This window comes from Anas platyrhynchos, chromosome 1, assembly GCF_047663525.1.
Source record: "Anas platyrhynchos isolate ZD024472 breed Pekin duck chromosome 1, IASCAAS_PekinDuck_T2T, whole genome shotgun sequence".
NCBI classification, from domain to species: Eukaryota; Metazoa; Chordata; class Aves; order Anseriformes; family Anatidae; genus Anas; species Anas platyrhynchos.
The window spans coordinates 113558361-113581188 of record NC_092587.1 but is presented as its reverse complement, the minus strand read 5'-3'; the positions used below and the strand labels follow the sequence as shown (position 1 = coordinate 113581188).

The following is a 22828-nucleotide window of genomic DNA, read 5'->3' as shown; positions in this document are numbered from 1 at the left end:
ATACAAAACCCCCTGCATAGGGATTTAAAGCCAGGTCATCTCTAATTAAAAGCTACCTTCTTCAGAGCACTCACTCACATACTTTTTCTCTGAGGATCATTCCTACAAGGCATTCTGCTGGCAATCAAATTCACACTCGTGCTTCTCTGAACCTCCCCCCAAGCCCGTATACCCTCACAAACCCACACAAGAGGGCTCACCGACACCAGGCCACCCTGACCAACGCTTCAGACCTGTCTCACAAGCTAGACAGTGGAGAAGAGGTAGATATGTGCTCATGCCAGATGAGAGAGAATAACAGTAACAGTTGTTTGTTTGTTTTTTAAATACCATATTTATCCATTCGTTGGAAAAATGTCTGGGTGTTGAAGCCAGCAAGCCCTGTCCCATTAGCAGACCTAACCAGGCTCCTCCTATCTTCATCTTCTTCGCATCCTGTGGGGCTCTTGCACCAACCCAGAGACTGCTCCCGTTCTTGCAGCTGGAAAGGCCATGAGCTGTTTATTTGACATTGGGCCAGCTGTTTGGTAAACCAACAAACAAAACAGAACAAAACAAAAAGCAGTGGGTCAGATTGCTGGGATTTTTCCCCTTTTGCAGAATTCAGGTGACTCAGTAGGGCATGCTGAGGGGAAAAGGGGGTAGTGTGTACGCCCCTATGCTTTTAGGTGAAAGAGGTCCCATCAACAACAACACTAATTTGGTCATCCTTGTAACACATCAATGTGCTGCGTAACTGGTTACAAACCTAGTACAAATCCTAAGAGAAACAAAAACAATGGAAGTAAAGCAAAAAAGGCCACAGTGCCAAAAAGGATTACATACCTCCATAAATTAACCTGCTGAGGAGTCTGATGCCTGAGCTCCACAGTCCCTGACCCCACCAGCTCCTGTTTCAGAACACCACGAATTCTCACTGGGGGGAAAAGCTTTCCCTTCCTCTTCCCTTCCTCCTCCCCCCCCCCCCCGCAACTCCCTAACAATGAATTTGATCTGGCATTACATCCAAAAACACACACAAAAATGAGCTGACAAGCCTCAGAGATGCAGATTTCAGGGAAACTTGATCTCTGCCTTCTGAGGAGGACAGTTCTGCCTGGACTCCCCCAAGCCACTCTAGTGCCCTCAAATTGCTCAAATCCAGACACAGCTTATCCCCTTTCCATGCAATGAACAGGTTTTGCATTACAGGCGTAAATATATTTTAAAGTCCAGATAGGTGTGCCTGAGACCAAGTCCAGCTCACCTTACCTGTAAGAATAGTCCCATTAATTTTGAAAGGTATCCACAAAAGCATGAAATGAGCGGAACTGGAGTCCTGGATCCTGATACTCCTCCCATAGTGAAATCTATTTCTGTAATGATTCACTAATCATTTTTGAAAATGCAAACAAATTTCACGTCTCTTCTGCCACTTGTATTGAAAATGTTGTCTTTAAATTGAATATTCCTCAAATCTGTTGTTGCTTTTTTTTTTTATGTATATGTAGCTTACTTGAGATTAAATCAAATGTTGTTTTAACTAAATGCACATGTAAAATTGTGTGAGATTGTAGATAGAAGGAAATGCATATATATGTTTGTATATATGTATATATACATATGCATGTGTGTATATATGTATATATATATTATATGTATATATAATGATGTTCTGAGAACGCCAACAGAACTGCAGAAGGGGTCTGCTCCTGTCAGCGCTTCTCATGACGCTGTTCAAGGGTTTGCCATTGCTCTGTAGCAGGACTTCCAGGACATACACAAACAGAAGCCCTTCAGATAAGCCCTTCCTTTAGTGGAAGCCCATTAAAACATCTTCAGAAATACTCAAGAGCAAGCAACCATAACACACCACGCTCACTTTGCCTAATCTCAGCAGAATCAGACTGATGATGGCTTGACTGCAGCTACCTCTCACGTCTCTTCTGGGTTTGGTCACTGGTAACACATCTGCAAAAAAAAAAAAAAAAAAGCTCCTGGGGTGGGTGACTGGCAGAGCAGTCCCCAGCACGCATCCTGGCAGGTATCCTAGCAAGTATCCATCCTCCTTTTCAGTCTGCAGATGAAGAAGCATGCTGTCCATAGATGTGTGGGCTATGCAAATGCTTGCATATTTATGTTGATTTTAAAAGGTAGTTGTAAACTTCGAAAGTCAGACGTAATGTAAACATGCAGTATCAGCAGGTCCCTGCCTACTGCCAGTCAGGCAATGGCCTCTGATAAGAAATATTGACTTCCTGGAGCAAAGTCTCTTCTGACAGCTGGAAAATTATGGCTTTTTTCATAGGGTTAACCGTCAAAACAAATACAGGCTTATGAACTAGGAACTGTAAACTATTATTTTTTTTCAACGGAAATTTCTGCATCATCCCTCAGACGTATGAGCAGCACATCAGGCATTCGCAGTCTGGGGTCTCGCCTTTCGCTGCTTCTCCACTGGTCTGCATCCCATGCTGAACCCTGGTCTGGGCGCTCACCCTGGCTGCAGTAATGTGCCACTGCCACCAGCCCTGCAGACCCCCACAAGCCCCACACAGGGTACTTCTCTCCTTCCCTCTTGCAGAGGTAGGAAGATTCAATGGACCATGTAAAATGAGTTATCAGGGAATTAAATCCCAATGGCACTGGCTCCTGAGTCCCCAGCTCACCCTCATCCTACCTGTAAACAGCAGGGTTAGCTTAATGGGTGAAGCAGATGCTGTGTCTCCCTCATTTCCTGGGAAAAATGCTATTATATGAAGGATGGGTGACATGACAATGGCTTCTGTCATTTTTAAACAGCACAATATGGCCACGAGTGCATTTAGCAGTCATCCAGCCTAAAGCTCATTGTTCTACAGCATGGGTTAGGTGTGACAAGACACGTGGTTGCTAAATTAAATTTGACTTCCGCTGTATTTTTTCTCCTTTGTCTGCATCTGACAAATAATACAGCTTGTGATTCAAGATTTCCAGCCTGTGAGCAGCTATCGTTACGGAAGACTCCTGGAAACGTTAGTTTGAAGTGAACAATAAGTCTACAGAAGATGGTCTAGAAAACAATGGAGACTTATTAGCAATCAGTCTCTTTTCCATAGGTTATTTTGAAGAGCACCCTAGCATCAAAACAAATCTTTTAGGCTTTATAGAAAATCCTTTTGCATTAAGGTCTATTTGAGGTTTCTCTCTGATCTGAGTCAGAAATTGCAGTTTGTAATTATCTCAAGGCTTTTTCCATCTCCTATTGTTGCAACTGCAAAATATTTTTATGTAGCTTGTTGCTAAAAAATTACCTGCTTTGTGTCCTAGAGAGGGGTTTGTTCACCCAGCCTGGCAGGGTGTGTTACATCTCTGGGTGGATCCAGCTAGGTTTTTGCTAAAGCCTGGGACCAGAGCTACGGCGCCCTGCAACTGGTCACTGTCCTGGCACACACCTAAAACAAGCAAAGGAAGGAAAGGAGAAGGTAGCACGGGTCTGCGATCCCAGGGGGCTGAGATCTGCCTTGCATGCAGATGAACTCATTAGGTATTGGGGGGATTTGCAGCTGGGCTCGGGAAGGTCCCCAGGGGCCTGAAGTGGCAGCTCTTTGCTGGAGAACCAGGAGCCACTTCCAGCCTGAGCCTCAGAGTGATCTGGAAAGCAGCAAAACAGCAACTTGGAGCTCACTGGCACTCACCAAGATAAAATCTCCCTGAATTTCATTTCTCTCAGCAGAGAAGGAGAAAGGGGAAGATGCATCTTTGCTGTCCCAGGAGGTTTCCCAAGAGTGATGGAAGTTTGCCATGCTGAGCAAATTTGCTAGGGTGTCTGCTACAACACTGACCCTTAATAAATTATCATAGAATGATAGAATATCCTGAATTGGAAGGGACCCTTAAGGATCATCAAGTCCAACTCTTGACACCGCACAGGTCTACCCAAAAGTTCAGACCATGTGACTAAGCGCACAGTCCAATCTCTTCTTAAATTCAGTCAGGCTCGGTGCAGTGACCACTTCCCTGGGGAGCCTGTTCCAGTGTGCAACCACTCTCTCTGTGAAGAACCCCTTCCTGATGTCCAGCCTAAACTTCCCCTGCCTCAGCTTAACTCCGTTCCCGTGGGTCCTGTCGCTGGTGTTAATGGAGAAAAGGTCTCCTGCCTCTCGACACCCCCTTACGAGGAAGTTGTAGACTGCGATGAGGTCTCCCCTCAGCCTCCTCTTCTCCAGGCTGAACAGGCCCAGTGCCCTCAGCCGTTCCTCGTACGTCTTCCCCTCCAGGCCTTTCACCATCTTCGTAGCCCTCCTCTGGACACTCTCCAACAGTTTCATGTCCTTTTATACTGTGGTGCCCAGAACTGCACACAGTACTCGAGGTGAGGCCGCACCAGCGCAGAGTAGAGCGGGACAATCACCTCCCTCGACCTACTAGCGATGCCGTGCTTGATGCACCCCAGGACACGGTTGGCCCTCCTGGCTGCCAGGGCACACTGCTGGCTCATATTCAACTTGCTGTCTACTACGACCCCCAGATCCCTCTCTTCTAGGCTGCTCTCCAGCGTCTCATCACCCAGTCTGTACGTGCAGCCAGGGTTTCCCCGTCCCAGGTGCAGGACCCGGCACTTGCTCTTATTGAACTTCATGCGGTTGGTGATCGCCCAGCTCTCCAACCTATCCAGATCCCTCTGCAAGGCCTTTCCACCCTCATTCGAGTCCACAACTCCTCCAAGTTTGGTGTCATCAGCAAACTTGCTCAAAATACCTTCTATTCCTACATCCAGATCGTTTATAAAAATATTGAAAAGTACCGGCCCTAAAATGGAGCCTTGAGGGATCCCACTGGTGACCGCCCGCCAGCCTGACGCAGCCCCATTCACCATAACCCTTTGGGCCCTGCCCGTTAGCCAATTGCTCACCCATCGTATGATGTTTTTATTTAGCTGTATGGTGGACATTTTGTCCAGTAGGATCCTATGGGAAACCATGTCAAAAGCCTTGCTGAAGTCCAAAAAAATCACATCAGCTGGTTTCCCTTGGTCCACCGTACGGGTGATCTTATCATAAAAGGAAATCAGGTTAGTTAGGCAGGACCTACCCTTCACAAACCCATGCTGGCTGGGACCAATGACTGCTTTGTCCCCCAGGTGCGTCTCAATAAGTTCGAGAACCATCTTCTCCATGATTTTACCAGGCACTGACGTGAGACTGACAGGCCTGTAATTGCTAGGGTCTTCTTTCTGACCCTTCTTGAAAATCGGCACAACATTTGCCAGCTTCCAGTCTACCGGGACCTTTCCAGATTCCCAGGATCGTTGAAAAATAATTGAGAGAGGTTCCGCGATGACGTCCGCCAGCTCTTTCAGCACCCGGGGATGAATCCCATCCGGACCCATGGACTTGTAGGGATCCAGGTGGAGTAGCAGATCCCGCACACGTTCAGGGTCGGTTGGGAGTTTGTCATCCCCACCGTCCCGGTCCTCCAGCTCAGGGCACCCTGGGTCCTGAAGCCCATCATCGGCATTGAAGACAGAGGCGAAGAAGGCGTTAAGCGTCTCTGCTTTGCCTACGTCATCGTCTGTGAGGAGACCTTCCCTATCAAGGAGCGGCCCTATGTATTCTTTAGTTCTCCTTTTTCCATTCACATATCTAAAAAAACCCTTTTTATTTTCTCTCACAGACACAGCCAGCTTCAACTCTAGGTGTGCTTTAGCCACACGAATTTTCTTCCTACAAACACGAACAGCATCCCTGTATTCTTTCCATGTCACCCGGCCCTCCTTCCAGTAGCGAAACACTCTCTGTTTCCGCCTAATCTCCATCAGAATGTTCCTGGTCAGCCACGCCGGCCTCCTGCCGCGCCTGCCTGACTTGCGGTATTTAGGAATTGCCTGATCTTGTGCTTCTAGGAGGCATCGCTTAAAGAATGACCAGCACTGGTGGACATCAAGGCCTTCAAGAGCAGCTTCCCAGGGGACCTTGCTGACTAGTTCTCCTATTCCTAAATTCCTTCATGTTGTGCCATGAATGGGCCACGTTAACTCATTTGACTGAGCCTAGTTATTCCATCAAAATTAATCCGTCACCCCCTTTAGGTCTGTTAACGAGTATAATTATCTAAACAGCACCAGGAGATCAGGGCTATGTGCCATATGGGTCAGGGAAAGCAATCCGGCCAGCAGCAGAGAAGGTAAGTAGGTCTAGAGTCCCCATGAGAAAAAGATTCAAAATACCAATTTAAAGAACTAAAGGTTGCTAAATTTTTCTGGGGCAAAGCTGCTGCTCTCACACTACTGAGTGCAGTGGGTGATCGCTGTTGGCTTTGCATTGAGGTTGCAGGCCGTGGCCATGAAGGACCCAAAGCACAAGACAACTCAAGCCCTTTTGACCATCAGCAGGAGTCACTACCTTGCACAAGAGAGAAGCACGCGGCTGCTGCAAGGCAGACCCTTGAAAAAAAAGCCTGTCTGTCATTGAAACATCCAAACGGGAGTAAGAACCTCGGGCACAGCTAAAGCCAGCAGAGGAATGCCAATTTGCCTTTCCTAATAAACAAAAGTAACATGTGTCCTGGTGTAAGCACTACTAATACCTGCTAACTTTTGATTTTTGCTGGAACAAAGCCCTTAAATTGCTTTCTCAGAAGCTCAGCAGGACACAGAGAGGGATTAAATGCGCATAGATAATTAGAAAATGTCAAGTACAGCAGGAAACATTTATTTTTTTCCTAAACACAAGCCTTTCAGAAGAGCGGGGGCCAGCTCTAAGCTCCCAAAGTCGAGGTCCCTGGTAAGGCAGTGGGCTCAGCAGTGACTGGACCAACATTTCAAGGGGAGGAAAAATTCCTTTGATGGGCATCTGGGTTCCCTCATTAGGCCAAGCTCAGAAGCTAGGGCCGGCCAACCCATCTGACCCATATCCAAAATCAAGCAATGCCCGGGGACACGCGACTCTGCCTTACCCCCTTGAAGCACCAGCTGCCCCCTACTCAAGAAAGTCCTTGGTACCCATGGGTACCCCATGGGGCCACCACCCATGGTGGCCAATCCAGGTCATGGTGCCACCTCCAACTGAATGCAGATAGCAGCTGAGGCACTCTGGCTAAATGTCTCCTCTGTGATGCTTTAAAACATCTCTTCACATCAGAAGGAACTACACACGGCAGCATACATTAACATCCTCACTTATACTGAAAGTCATACTGGCCAGCAAGGAGGATGGAAAAACCAAAAAGGGCAAAGGAAAGGGGAAAAACATCTTTTGGTCTTTCTGTCAGACCACAGGAAGCCTTTTTCTCTATACTACTTGTCATCAACCTTCAATATCTGAATTTTCTGCCCTCGTCAGTCCATCAGCAAATCTATGCAAGACGTTGTTCTTGTGCTTCATACAAGCCAGTTTCTGTCACTGAAGCATAGAATTGCTAGACATTTTATTTACAACCAAATCCTGCTTTTTTTGTTTATTTTTGTTTGTTTGGTTGGTTGGTTTGGTTTGGTTTTTGCTTTCTTTACACAAATAATAGTATATTATTTTATTCCACCAATAAATAATATTTTTGGTGGAATATTTTATTCCACCAGTAACGCCCATAATGGGATTGCCAGCAAGATAAGATAGAAGCCACGTGAACAAAACTTGTGGACTCTGGTCCGTCACAAGATATGCTTTTCCTATTATTTTTAAATGGAAAAACATTTAAAGAAGACATTGGCTCTTCCATGTGGGGCAGGTGGCACTGCAGGTTAAACAGCCTGAGAGGAAAGTGGAAGGAGAGAGCCAGGCAGCCAAAAACCCTTTCTGTGCTGCAGGATCACACGTCAAGCCAGGGTGCTTGTGGCACCAGTCCTACAGAGAGTTACAGACATCCCTAACCTTGCTGATCCAAAGAGTCCACCTATGCTGCAAGTGAGCAGCTACATGACGGATGGAGAAGGAGCGTTATTGTCACCGATCTGCAAATCCTACTGTGCTGCCTGGCTTGTTCCCCATCATCATGCTGCTAATGCACATTTAGCCTATTGACCCTGTAACTGTACCAGCAAATTGAATTGCCTTCGTAGAAGATTATGCTAGTTGTATTTACCACTTCGGATCTTACAAGGAATAAAAAAAAAAACATTTTTTTCTTTAAAAAATGAAGAATAGAAAGAAGTCCAGCTATGAAAACTTAAGTAGTTCTAGGGTACAAAAACAGATTCGAGAGATGTGTTAAATTCTAAAATAATACTCATCCCAAGGAAATTCTATGCATATAGGATCTGCATTCAGATATATGCATACAACGTAATTTTTAAGCATCATGATCAACACAGCCTAAACACTGTTACAGTTGTAATATGTAGAAAAACTTTTTTTCTAATAATAAAAGAAGGAACATGACCAAAAAATAACGGAAGAAAGAAAAAAAAAAAAAAAAAGAGACTTATAAAACTTTTTAAAATTCGGTAACGGAGGAAAAGCCTCTGAAGGTTTCACCTGCTTGCCCTAGATCTCCTAAGGCTGTGCTATAGCACAGACAGTTTTAGAATAGCTGCCTGACCTGCTGCAGCTCCTTCTCTCTTCTTACCTCTTCAGAGAGCAGTTTATGCCAATTCCTTCTCTGAATGATGTTTCCCATAGTACCCAAGGTAATATACTAGAGGTGAACTACAGTGCCAGTAGGCAAAGGAGCGAGCACAGCCTTAGCATGGCGACTCTCTCAGGTGCATCATCTAGGCACACAAACATTTTGCCACATAATATCCACATGCAAGAGAGGCATGAGGAGAGAACAAAAGTTCATGACTCCCATCCACCAGACACAGTCTTCCCAGTTCAGACACAGCAGCACCACCTGTGCAGATTTCCATTCCTAAAATGATCCAGGCCAGAGGTGCACACCTCAGCACCCAGGTGGCCAATGCCTACAGGAGAGCAAAGACTGCGAGCATGTTTTCACAGAGCTTTGGACCTTCTGCACCAGAGGCTGCATCTTTCTCCTTATTAAAAAATTCACCATGAGCTCTTGATGCAGCCATGCCCATGTACTCATAATGCTCATTTGGAAAAGTCAAAAGGCATCCTGAGACCAAAACACAGCACTCCTCTCAAAACCAGCAAAAAGTTTGGCAGGAGGTGGAGCTGCTCCCCTAACACCACAGGAAAGAAATTCTGCATCTGAAGAGTCAAAAAGAAATACACTTCCAGGGAACTTAGCCAAGTAGGAAAACTAACTTCTGTTTTAAAATATCATTTTGCTTTTCCAAGCTTCCTACAAAATCCTCTTAATGACATCCTGGCTCTGAAAAAAAGCCCACCAAAATACCCATTTGGTTAGTTAATGGGGCCAGAGTCCTTTCTCAGGAGGCAGGGGGACAGCAGGGCAGCAGAGGCTGTGACAGGAGCTCCCTGCGCAAAGCTCAGGCTGTCAGAGCAGGGACAGCCACTGCAGTCCAGCACCCAGAGCTGTCACTTTTTCTCATTTTTAGGAGCATATTGGGATGGTTTTACTGAATACGGGCAATCAATGGAGATCTGGCAGGCAACCATCAGAGAGGCGTCCTGCCTCGCGGGTGGAGAAGATGGCGGTGCCTCTGGGCGCAGCCTCCTCGCCCTCACAGATGGACCTTTACCCTTCTCAGTAGTTCTTTCCTCCAAAAGTTTGGTCTGAAAACTTTCTGTCTCCATCCTCCCTTCACACCCTCTGTGCCAAATGTCTCTTTCTGGATTTCTCTTCAATGCCAATGCGCTCTCTTCCCTTTTTATTATTACCTTGTGAATCAACAGGTGTAATACAATTACTGGTTTTACTTGCTACATACCAAACTCCTGATTGTGCCAAAGGTTAGTGGCTGTCCACAGCTGGATGCACCAAAGCAGCCTTCCCTACCACGAGCCAACATTGTTTCATTGTGCTGAACAGGAGTAAGGTTCAACTCACTGCCACCATCTTGCTTTCCTAATGAAATAAATCAATTACAACAATTCTTCCTTCAGCTCTTGATTTCAGTGCTGTGATTCCAAAAGCCTGGTTCACTGATCTGTGGGAGCACTGTGCTTCACAAATTATACATATGAGTTTGTGTCCCCCAAAACTGATTAAGTATTGCACCCTCATTTACAAGTAGTGCTACAAGTTGGATTTTTCATCTCAATGAAACTGACAAAAAAACCTGAAAATGATATTTGAGACAGGATGAGGGTCTTGCTCTTCTCCCTCAGAAGCAATCTCAAGACATGTGAAGGAAGAAGGAAGAACAAAGCAGAGAAGAAATAGCTATGCACACTGTACAGAAAATGTCTGAACCAAGAAAAAACACCAATGAAGACATTGTAACTCAAATCTTTTGCAAACAGGTTGCTTCTCAGCCCAGCCAGTGCCACTGTAGAATGAGGACTTTGCAGGATGTTATCCTTTAGATGTGTTTTTATTTTCTATTTTAACCCGGGGCAGCACTTGCACAGAGTAGGTGAGCCCTTCTACCCTTCTCTGCCCTTTCCTTCCATCCTGCTTTTTGGCACCATTTCTTTATCAGTGTTTGAAGATTAATTTTTCCCCTATCAATACAACAGTTTACCTAAGTCTTTGCATTTACGTGTCTACTCAGGAGGCAAGCCAGTACTTTAGGAGGATGTTCCCAGGCATTATATATTTCCTGTCCTATAGCTCCCACCACCATATGCTTTCCACCACCATATAGTCCTACCCAGAACAGAGGCAGCCCAATATAATTATTTACCTGTACTTCCCAGATCTTTTAAAGCATTTTCTCCAAGGTCTCAGCAAACACACGGGACAGCAAGGAAAACATCGCACCCCATCTGCCCAAACAGAACCTGCTCTGTAGCTGGGGGAAAGGTTCAAGGGCAGCCAAAACATTCCCCGGTATTAAAACCTACCCTAAACGCTCCGGCAAACAGGAGCAGGGATTGCTACCTGCCTCATGTCAGATCAGCGTATCTCTCCTGCCAAGGAGCACGATACACCTCCTGCCCCTTCTACCCTAAGAGGAAAGCTGCAGCCCTGAGCCTTGGGACGAGCTCCCCAGCACTTTGGGGTTGCACAGGGCTCAGCTTGGGCTCTAGACTTCGACAGCGCTCTTCAGAGCAAGCCTCGCCACTGGCTCCCCAGCAAGTGTGATGGCACCTGCTGCCTCGTCTCACCCCGCTCTCACGGGGGAAGGCTGGCAGGCGAGCGGAGGCCCCACGCGTGATTGCAATCCTACCTGTGCTTGGAGATCTGCAGCTCTTTCCCTCACGCGCATCCCCCGGCTCTCAGGGCCATGCTGCGGCCAGTGGGCTCCCACAGCAGTCGCAAGGCTCTGCCTGCGCTCCACTCTCCTCCCCACGCCGCCCGGCAATCCCACGGCGGCTGCTGCGTGGCCACCTCCAGCCCCTCGCGGGCTGTGGGATGAGACGGGGAAGGCACTGGTGCTGCAGTGGAAACCCGAGCTCTCTGCCTGTCTCTCCTTCCCTCCCTCTATCCTCCTCCTTCTCCTCCTCCCTCTCCCTCCCTCCCTTCCTCTCTCCCTCCCACCCGTAGGTAACAGCCGCGCGCTGCCACTGCAGTGGGATCGGCAGGGAAAGGAAAGTTAGCAACTGTCCACAAATAGGTTTATTCTGCATTTATTTGGGGAGGGAGGGAGGCAAAGACCCCCACGGTGATGCCGGCGCTGCTAATGGAGCCGCAAATCCTGCCGGAGCAGAGATAACCCCTTGCAGTGCTGGAAAAGTTGGGCACCGCGCTCTGGGTTAAGAGCAAAGCTGCGTTGTTGTTCGCAGCCCAGGGGAAATCTTGCACCCCGGCACCCTCTGAGCCATGGGGTTTCCCTTTAAAAACCTCTACAACCTGGTGAAGAGGACAACAGGGAGCTAAGAGCACCCCATATCTGCCACAAGGCCGCCTCCGGGAACTCATCACAAAATAGAGTGGTGCAGGATTTTCACCTTCACTGATGCACATTGACCCCTGTGGCTGCAATTAGTGAGGGAAAGTTTAACAACAGCAGCTACTGAAGCAAACAGCTACAGGCAAATACATTCCTTTCTTCAGGGCTGCAAGCTCGAGCAGGATTGAATGCTTCCAGATAGATGTGATGGGTAAAGAGGCCCATTTAATAGCCACCTTCCCACTAACAACTCAGGGAGTTTGGACTTCCAACAAGAAGTATTCCCTTTGATTTGTCACTGTCAGGTTTTGAAACAGCCGCTCTATCACGGCATAAAAACAAGGGATGAATCAATCACCACAGGCTGCTGGCAGCTCCCTTCCTCCTCCCCCTGTGCTCCAAGGGTATAGACAGATAGATGTCACATAGGAGATGCACTAAACACCGTTTCCTTCTTCTCCTTTGCAGGGGAAATACAAGAGGATAGGTTGGGAACCACTTCCAAACCTGCTGCAGACAGCACTGCTCCAATGGGACGCACACAGCCCCGAGCAGGGTCACAAGCTGAAGTGCTCCTGTTCACGGCAGGCTGAGAGGCTGGTGTCTTTTGGGGAGGTGAGGAATAAAGGGGAACTCAGAGAAATATAGATGTGGTGCTGGGAAAAGCAGGCAAAAACTACCTCTGATTCAACACTGCACTTGGTGTGTAGGGCCACCCCTACGACAGGAAAGCATTTAAGCAGAGTAATGTAAACATATGTCTGTATTTCCATATAAGTCAACATATGTCTACATGAAATCGGTTCTCAAGGAGTGAGTCAGGGCCCAGATCAGCATTGTAGTTGAACTAAAATAGTCCTCAGCCTTCTCGAAAAGCACATAGCCTTAACCTGTCACATCAAATGAAAATTATATACTTAAACTATAATCTTCCTTTTCCCTTAGTCATCAAAAGAGGCTAGATCAAATTTAAAAAAAAAAAAAAAAAAAAAAAAGGAAAACATGGATGCTGAGAAGCTGGCTGAGAAGCTCACAAAGACGTGGGGCTTGGAAATGAAAAGTGTCTGCCTTCCAAACCAGATTTGTCCCAAGCCCATCTCCCCGAACACTCCCCATAGCTCCTTTCTCCTTCCAGCAGGACACTGGAGCTCGAAGCACTGATTGTGCTGGTGGCTCTGTGGTGTCATCTCCTCGGGCAAGTGATGTGGGTTGGAAGAGCCCTTAAAAAGTGACAGGTAATATTTCCACAGCTCACTGCAGCACAAGGCAGGCAGAGGGAAGGTCAAACTGCAGTCACCCATCAAAAGGTGCCGTTGTTTGGTGGGGGATTAGCTTTGATTTGCTGTGGTGCTGTTCTGTAGTTGCTTTTTTTTTTTTTTAATGTTGTGAAAAAGTGAATAGGAGCTATGTCCTTGGGCTATTCTGAACGCAGGTGCTGATAAGATGGGTGAAGGCAGAGCAGTGCTTGTAGCTGAAGAGGGTGAGTGGCTTGTGGGCTGTGTACCAGCAACAGGTACTGGATGCACTGGGAGTTTCAAGGCTATTCACTTTATGCAACATGGAATCCAATTCTCAAGTAGAAGTTTTCAGCATCTTTCTACATTGAATCTACGTGCAAATTACTTTTTCAGTCAGGAGGAGGACTTCTGTTGGAAGTTTTTGGGCAAAGTTTGTCATAATGACATTAATAGCAGTGCAGTTTAACCTCACGCGAGGAGCGGTGGTACCAATAAAATGCATTTGTATAGTAGCCAAATGGCTTCTACCCTCATATTTATAGTATTGTAAGTCCAGCGATGCAGAACCGCTCCTCTGGCAGACTGAGCAAGCTGTGCTGGTGAGCTAGGCACGTCAGTTACCTTACTATACATCTGCCTTCATCTACATAATGGCATCCCTGCTAGATGAAGGCGGGAGTTGTGCTCATTTAACCATACCAAAATACTTGAAGTCTCACCACAAATTGTCCAGACAAGACCTTAAATACCCAACGCCTGCCTGTGCCACGCATCGCTGCCCACAGCTGCCCGCGGGCACGGGAACATCCCTCTTCTGCTGGCCTGCTCCTCCCTACCTCCCGCACGCCCTGCCCCGATTCTCTGCCCGAGGGAGCCAGCAGCTCGGGGTCTGGGGCTGCCTGCACGCAAACCCGAAAATACAAAGTATTTTCAGTCCAGGATCTGCTTGTTGACACGTTGCCTGGTGAATGCAGAGGACATCACTTGGTTTTATATCCCATTTCTATTAATTTCTGCAGTGTCCTGCTGGATGGATTTGCTTTTGTTCTGCACCAGAGGCTGTGGCTCCGCCACCTGGCCTTCTGTGCATCTACCACCTGTTTTCTGGTCCCATCCTGATTAGGAAGGCATTCTCCTTCTGCTACAGCTTTGTGGGCATCCAGGAGGTGATAAGAAACAGAGAGACCAGGACGCCAGGTCCTTGGGGAATCACAGAATCACAGAATTGTAGGGGTTGGACAGGACCTCAAGAGATCATCAGGTCCAACCCCCCTGCCAAAGCAGGTTCCCTAGAGCAGGTTGCCCAGGTAGGTGTCCAGGCGTCCCCATGCTACTGGGCAGAGGTGTGATCCTGAGGAAAAAATGATTGAGAAGGAGGTTTGGCATGGCCCCTGCTCCTTCCCCTCTGACCCGTCTGCCTGCAAGCATTTTCTCAGCGCTGATTGATCCGAGCACCATTATCAGGTACATGGCTTGGGATGAAGCCTTGAATGGAGCTTGGCTGCAGTGCCAGAAAGCTGGCCCCCCAGTTGTACCTCTGACAAATGGATCCCTCTGAGTTACTGAGTTTAATGCAGTTTCTTACTTATTTATTTATTATCAACCTGTTTCTCTGCTGGGCTGGCAAGAGAGCAAATGCCAAGGGGAAGGTATCCAAAAAGCATAGTTTTGATCTGGCTCAAAACAAAGGCCGTCAACAGGAAAGTTTCTGTTTATTTGGATCAAAACCAAGTATACCAAAGCATTCATATTTGAAAAAACAGCAATCCACAGGGACAGCCCGGAGGCAGGGTGAGCCTACCTCCTGGGCAATTGCCTGCCCTGGAAAGTGCTGTGCATAGCCAGCCCCAGTGTACGATGTTGTTTGATGAGTTTAAAGTTGATTGAGAAATCAGGTGCTTTGTTATGTGTTTGCCCTAATGGATCAAGTGCACCCCAGCAGATGGTTTTGGTCTGAGCCTCGGGTTTCTTTAAAAAAAGCACTGGGATACTGCAACACCAGCAGAAGTGGCTCCTACACTATTTCCCTGCAGCAAAATGCTGCAAATCCAGCTGAATGCACCAAGCTAACTTGCTGTCAGACACAAAACTGGTATAAAACAGGACTCAAGGGAAATCTGACCCAGTATTAATTTCAACGAGATTTGAAATTCAGAAAAAATGTTCTCCTAAAAGCACAACACAAATTAAATCATTTCTGACATCATTCCTCTTTGAAATGTTCCTGCTTGGTTTAAAATAGGATTTCAAGAAGTGAAACATGTTATTCCTTGAAGAATAAAAGGCCATTCGGCAAACATTTCTTTAAAACATGTAATGGCTGTATAGAGCCTTGCCACATAAGCCTCAAATCAAATGCAAACTTTCACCTACTTTTTTTTTTCAGGGAAACCCTGTTAATCAGCACTGCTCTCTCTCATCCACCTGTTTACAGAGTGCTCTGCTGCACTCTGACCCTTTCTGTTGCCTCAGAAAGGTAACATTCACAGAGATTTAGAAATTATACTTAAGAAACTGTACAGGTTTGTCTCCTTTTCTCCATTTTTTTTTTTTTATTATTTTTTTTCCCAGATGAATGAGGGCAGCTATTGCTAGATTGATAGGTGTCCATCTTCCCTCTGATTTCCAGGTATCAAACTCATGCCTTACATGTCCTACATCAACAGCTTCCAACTTTTCTTCTTTTTTTGCTTGACAGACACAAGCGGAGGGCAGTGGTGTACTCAGTCCATCCTTCACATGGCAGAGAAACACTCCCTCCTCCTAGGGCACGTCTCCTTGGGCCAGAGACTTCCGTCATTGTTGTATATACTGGGCTGGTGCTTACAGCACTTGCCTTTACAAGGGGCACCATGGGCTCATTTAGGAGCTTCTCCGTAAAGCAAGTTGTCAGTGGGACCAGGAGCAGACCCTGCTCTCTTCTTCACCCTGTCCAAGCAGACAGCTCAAACATGACACCAAAAAGCTCCATGACTCAGCACCCTAAGCTCTTCTCAGCATAAGGGCAGCTGGATAGCGCAGGTCTGTCTGCCTCCAGGTTGCTCGTGACTGCTAGTTTGGCTTCAGCCCTGGTTCCCCTTGACCCTCCTACAGCTAGCTGTTAAACAGGGGTGTCACAGGAGTGCACGCGGTATCCAGTTGAGTACTGTTGTGTTATTTCCGATTCCTCACTTGCCAGTTCGGAGCTTGTTAATCTTTAGCACCATGCCATGAAATGCAGAGGAGCAGTAAATGTACCTGGCCTTGTTTTCTCTTGCCCATTTAATCCACTCCCTGCTCTTTCTTTCCCTTTGAACGGGATTCAGAAAATGGAGTTGTAATTAAGAAAGAAAAAAGCTTTTTATCTGGAAGCAGTCCCCATGTTAACAACTGCAAAACATATCCCCTAACATCTTACTTACTCCATCAATTAACACCATGGCATTTGTGCAGCAGTCCCATACACACAGCCTGGCAAAGGCAGCACAGCCAGGCTTTGGCTCCTGGCTCCGCTTGCCAAGGACATCCAGACACTCACATCTCCCAAAAATGCAGGCACCTTCTGCTAAGGCTATTTAAATGTTTCAGGGTAATTCTGCATGTCCAGCTTGTGTTTCTCCCCTTGGTTCTTGGGCTCAGAAATGTGCCAATGCCTGTACTGCCCTCAGCCTCCTCCAAACCCATCAGTGCGTGGTGTTGCACTTGTGCTCCTGGAGGTAGTCATGAAGCCATGCTACTGGTTACTAAAGGAAAAGACACTTGGGGCAAAAAGTAAAAATAAAAAACTGATGCGCTGCCTCAGATGTCTAAGAAGATTTTTAATGGCTGAACATAGCTAGCTCAGACACTTTAAATAGGCACACACTGCACTTCTCTGCTATATCTTGAAGGTTAACGCACACCCTCTGCAATGCACTTAGAGCACAGCACATTAATATGAAGCGACTTTTCTTATCATCATCTATCGCTTCCCTCCCCACTTTGCAAGACAGCCATTGCACCCTCCAGTGCCACCCTGTAGAAAACAGCAAGCATCCCTCTCCTTCCTTATTTCCCTCAGCACCAAAAACAATTCCCACTTTGGGCAGTACATTTTCGTTACCATCAGCCACAAAATCAAGGCAAGGAAGGCAACGGCTCAAGCCAGCCCCAACGACTTGTAGGTTCAGGATACAGCAAGAGGGGCCAGACCAACAGCTTCAGAGGTAAGTGACTGGTCTGTCAGTGATGGTGCATGATCAAATGCTCCGTTCCTGCTCCATGCCACTTCTGCCACGGCACCACTTCTGCCAAGAGCCATCTCTTGGTGGGCAGTGGCTGCCCCACTGCAGCCCCCATCCCATGCCAGGAGCCGCTGCCTGGTCCCCCATGCAACCCACTGCCCCAACACAAGGAGCCTGCCCTTTGTGCTCCTTTTGGGAGCAAAAAGGGCAGGCCGAGGCGCCGTCCTCTGAAAGCAGCTGACCTTCACCTCGGGCACAGTGATAAAGCCAGCTGCCAGGTCCTACAGCGCCAGCAGACCCCGCGGCGACCACGGGACAAGCCCCTCTGTAACCCAAAGAGGCTCATCACCTCGCCAGGGATTATCTCCCTGGGCATTTCTGAAGCCCACCTGCTGAGGCTGACAGGGATCAAGTGTCTGCCAAGCCCTCGAGCTGTTTGAGCAGCAGTGACAAGGCTTCAACGCGCGCCTTCAAGGCATTGTGCACCAAGATACCTGTGGTTTCTGCATGAGTCACTTGGGGGTAGATGGTGGTGCTGACATTAGGAATAGGAACAGTCAGGCTGAGATCTCCACAGGGGAAAAAACATACCGCTAATGCATAACCAGATATATAGCACTGCCTGAGCTCACCCTCTGGAGCCACCTTTGACACCATGGTAGCACCACAGGCAGGTTTCCACCCACAAAACCCCAGCTGCTAACAGCAGACAGCTGTTCAAGGGCAGTTCTCGGCCACCTCACAAAGTCCTGCCAAGTATTGGCTCTTTCACTGCATGGAGAAGCCATGTAACAGTGTAAAGGAGGCTTCTCATTTCCATGCTTGTGTCTCTCCAGCTGCTTCCTCTCTTCAGGTGGGAGATATTTCCAGGTTATGGAAATGTTCATGATGAGATCCTGTTTTTCAGCATGTCAGGCAGAACTGTCCCGTGTGTTGGGTATGTGCAGTCATATGGTCACCGTACCCTATCCTTGCTTTATCTCTCATGCAGGTCCTCAGGACGTGTAATGCATGATGCACCAGGTGCATTGCTGAACATTCATATTCCCTCTTTCTCTGCATCAAGTTTCTTCTCCAGCTTCATCCTTTCTCTAGCCCCAATCACACAGAAACTCTCAACACCCACCATTTCGCTGGACTGAGCCAACCACGGCTCTGTCACCTCCTATGGTAAATTGGGCCACACAAGCCCTGGTACCTGGAACAGCTTTTTCCTGATCCCCCAGTGTGAATCCATCCTTTTGGACCAGAGGATCAAACACCACCCCGTACCCAAACAAGGTGCCACCGCAACCTTATGCAACATTACTTGGTATGTAATACCCTGCGCTTCTGAAAATAGCTCCTGAACACATCCACTCATCACATTTCTCCTTGCCACCACTGCATCACATTACAGCTCCTCCTGGCTCCCAGACAAACCCGTGCCACAGGCATGTGTGGCCCCTCTCCTCCCAGACCAGTCCCAGGAGGATGAGCACCCAGCTTGTAGCAAAAAATCTTATTTATCCCCAAAGCATGTGATGCTGGTTCTCCGTACTGTCAAATTTTACCTTGCTTGTGTCCTTCGGGGCCTTCCTTCCTGGCCCATTGCCCCATTCTCCTCCACAAAACACCTCCCAGCTTCTCGCCAGTTCTGAGCTTCATCAGCATGCCATCCTGTGCCAGGCCATCAGCTAAGCATGGTTCCCAAAACCCATCCCTGAAGATCCTCTCCTCCATGGTCCTGCTGGAGCTGTTTCTTCCAGCTGCTGCAGGCATCTGTGATGGGATGTACTGGCTGCTTCGCTGAAACCAGCCCCAGGCTGGCCAGAGGTTGGATATCATTTTCTGTCACTGCCTCTAGCTTTCATCAAAATCTGATTAGGAGCACATAGACGCTGGTACCAGACCTGTTTAAGTTGCCTGCAGCCAGCATTAACGCAGCATGCTGCATCATTAAAACCCAGCGATCTTGCAACCCTTATGGAAAAGTACTAGAGCATACGGGAAGCCAAAAATCCTCTGATAATCCATGCTCCATCCTCGACTGCCAGCAACCACTCACATAGGATAACCAGAGGCTGCTTCTCAGCCAGGGCTGCTGCTGTGGGGTCTCCCTGGCCAGAGGGATGCTAAAGACGATGCTGGAAGAGGATGCGTCCCCTTTGTTTGGAATTTATTGTGTGAGTGACTCACTTGCTAAAAAATAAAAACAAAAAAATCTCTATGGTGAGGGAAGGATGTACAGGCTGGGCAGCAAGAAGAAAAGCCGCTGGTGTGCCTTGTGCTGCCTGGGATGCTAACTTTATCAGGGCAGTGTGGCTCCAAAGGCTGAGGTCAGCAGCAGCAGGTGCACACACAGCCCCTGAGCTGCTCTGCTCTGTGCTCACCTCTGCCTCTGCCCTGGCCTACTGAGCCCACACGGATGCTGGAGGGTTTCTGCTGAAACACCATCAGGCTGTGAATACAAAAAGAAATAAAAACCTTCCCCAGAAGTCTGGAAATTGGAATTGACAGGAAAACAACAATCATCAAGGGTGCTGTATTGAAAGTAGGTGCAGCACCAAGAGCCTCCCTCTGCCACCAGTGCAGCTGTACCTGATGACCGTTTAGTTGGTCATTTATTCTGCAGGCTGTGTAGAGTTGGGTGATGACAAGCATTGAGGATGCAATGTGGAGGAGAAGGTGGTTTTGATAGTTGTCAGGTATCACTATACTGAAAAAAAGTAGAAGTGAGTATTTTCTAATGTCAAGTGGACAACTCAGACACATATAAGCTCATCAAAGAAAGAAGATGCAGTTATACTTCCATCTTCTGATCAATATAATGATACTTTGATTTTATGCCCATAAATTTTCTGTAACCATATATATATATATATATATATATATATATATATATATATAAGTATGAAAGTAATATATATATATTACTTTCAGAGAGAAGGTAAACTATAAGGAAGTTAATTGGAAAGTCTGTGGTCCAAAATGTTTTTGGACAGGCTGGTATCAAAACTCAACTTCTCTTAGACTTGCTTGGTGTCATGACAACTCTATTGCTTGCAAAGTGTCCTGAAAGTGAAGGATACTTTTCCTCAGTGAAGCTGTGGTTACCATAATGCAGGTCCTGGTGTTCTCAGGTTCATCCATAGTCCCTCTAAGGTAAGGATTGCATGGCTCCCTCCTCCTTCAAACCATAGGTGCTGTATGTTGTGAAGCAGGGGGATACATACTAGGTAGTCCACATCTAATTTGGACTCTTGACCTGTGGCATGAAGCACATCATCCAACCTCTGCAACTTATTTTCCCATGAGCAAAAAGGAGACAGTAACTCATTAAGGATGAGAGTCTCAGCTGAGTGTTGATGTTTCCCTGTTTGCTGTGTGCATGGCAATGACTGTGTGACTGCAGGAATGTCCCTCGTTCTTCAAGATATTTGACATCAAACCATAAACTTTCAATCTGTCTTCTGAACAAATTACTCGGTTGAATTTTCAGCTTCCCAGATTGTTTGTCAAGTGTATCTCCATCTTTCCGAAGTTGTCAAAGGATGTCAATAAATAGCTTATCTCCTTTAACACTGATATTCTCGCAGCACACAGAAGACTATTAGCAAGTCTTATTAGATGGGAGGCAGGTGAACAGGTAAGGGGGATAGAAAGGTGGCCAGAAACACACACCAAAGACTAGCACAGTGTTGCCAAAACTACTGAGTAGTTTTGTTTCTCTGCAATAAATTTCCCTTAGAGTTTTCTCAGAAGAAAACCTTTTACATGATTTGGTGTCTCAGAAGTGCTCTTATACAAGAGACAACATGGCACAGGTTGCTGTCTGGACCTGTAATTCAACCCCCTACATTACTAGCAACAGACTGAAGCCCCTAATACTCATTTTCCTGGAAAGCAAGCCACTGAGTATCCCTGTCTGCCCGGGTACTTTGTGATGATACTTGTCATTTCTTTCATATTTCATCAGTCTGTTAAATTTGGCAATCAATCAATTTAAAGTGCAAACAGCCACTACCCCATGGCATGCATGGGTCTATAGGCTTGAAACCTTTCTAATGTTAGCTTGATTCAGTACAGTTGAAGTTTCTAGCATCATTCAAGGAAAATACTCTACATACCGAAGTGTCACCAAAAGCAGCATGCTGTTTTGTGTTTAACTGCGGTGCACCAGCAATGATTTTGCATCCACAGTGAGATGCAGTGTCAGGCAGCCCCTGCTAGCCAGGTGGGGTTGTTTTCTCCCAGTAAATAATAAATGGTATAATAATACAGACAGTATGTTTTCTATTAAATCTAATTCACTAGCTCATGTATTTTTGCTGTTAGAAAAGTGGAGTCAGAAAAGACTTAATGCTTTTCCTAGTTGCACCAAACCACTGCAGAAAGTGTTAAGCTTACGCAAGCAGAATTAGCATTAGGGCTAAAATCACAGGGCACTCCTGCAGAGCAGCAGCTGGCTTTCAGTGAGGTTAGCCTTTGCATACTCACAACCTCCTTTCGTCTGGCAGAAAAGACAATCAGCAAATGCTAGGAAGTGTTATCCCAAGGAAAGCAGCGAGGGTCTGTTTGGTAGGTACGGCCATGCACCGCTGGCTTTCTCACTAGGCACTGAGAGTATCCTAGGACTGGGTCAGTGCACTGTGTCTGTAGGTGAGGCTTAGCATTCCTCACATTCCCCGAGGGCCTTGGCAGATTATGCGCTCTCAAGAAGATGGTTGCCATATTTCTGCCTTAAAAAGTAATACCTGGATATGTGAGGTGTGGTCGTTTTTTTCGTGACTGAAGCCATCGGGCCTGCCCTGTGTACTGGCTATGCTGGGGCTCTTGGCTCTGCACCTCAGCAGGGGGAAGGCAGAGCTTACAGGACATCGGGCACACAAAGCTCCGCAGCCCGGGATGCAACAAGGCTACTGCAGATGTGCAGGTTGTCACACAGCACAAGCTCATCATGTTGGGTTTATCTCATTTCCAGGGTGACTCCATATTTCCAGGTGTCTCCATAACTTCCTGACAGCAAATTGCAGAAGTCCACTACCCACAGTCTAAAAAAGCCCTCTCTTTTGTGCCTCGCACACTGTTCTGCTAATTTCATTGTGCATCCTGGCTGTGTATACTGATTTTCTTTACAGTGTTGCGGTATTTCTTGACTAGCAGTTCTGCATTCATCTTATTCAGTGCCTTTATGATGTTCAAAATGCCTTGGCTTCCTCTCAAAATGTAAGAGTCTTTTTAGTCTCCTCATGGAACAGCTGCTCCATTCTCTCGAGCTGTTTTGTTGGTTTCTTTGTGCCACTTATATTACCACATCTCCCCCGAAACGCAGAGCCCAGACAGCACAAAATGCTCAAGATGTCAGCTCGGCAAGGCTGTAAATGACAACAGAGTCACGCTGTCTCCTGATGGTGTCCAGCGTTTTGCTGGGTCTTGGCCGCTGCTGCAGGTTGAGCTGATGATTTCGGTGAGCTGTCAGCGAGGACTCCAAGGTCCTTCCCTCGCTGCAGCTGGCAGCTCTGAGCTCTGCATCACCTACAAGCGTAAGAACAGCGTGGGCAGAGAACTGCTTACCCATCTTT

General features: G+C 47.1%; 1 protein-coding gene across 11 annotated transcripts in view; it reads right to left on the bottom strand.

The window, feature by feature from the left end:
* B3GALT5 (beta-1,3-galactosyltransferase 5) overlaps window positions 1–21867 on the bottom strand; it is a 28643-nt gene extending 6776 nt beyond the window's left edge. The window contains exons 1-3 of one of the 11 annotated variants that reach the window (XM_072027067.1): window positions 21744–21867; window positions 1853–1950; window positions 331–520 (exon numbers count right to left, since the gene is read on the bottom strand). In XM_072027067.1, coding sequence (XP_071883168.1) covers window positions 331–423 — 93 coding nt within the window. In that variant the 5' untranslated portion in view covers window positions 424–520; window positions 1853–1950; window positions 21744–21867. Of the gene's footprint in view, window positions 1–330; window positions 521–825; window positions 907–1251; window positions 1832–1852; window positions 1951–10675; window positions 10802–11161; window positions 11428–21743 lie in introns of those variants that run through there. The other 10 variants (XM_072027065.1, XM_027449096.3, XM_005009261.6 and 7 more) reach the window with 10 other exon arrangements.
* Between the last annotated feature and the right edge of the window lie 961 nt (window positions 21868–22828).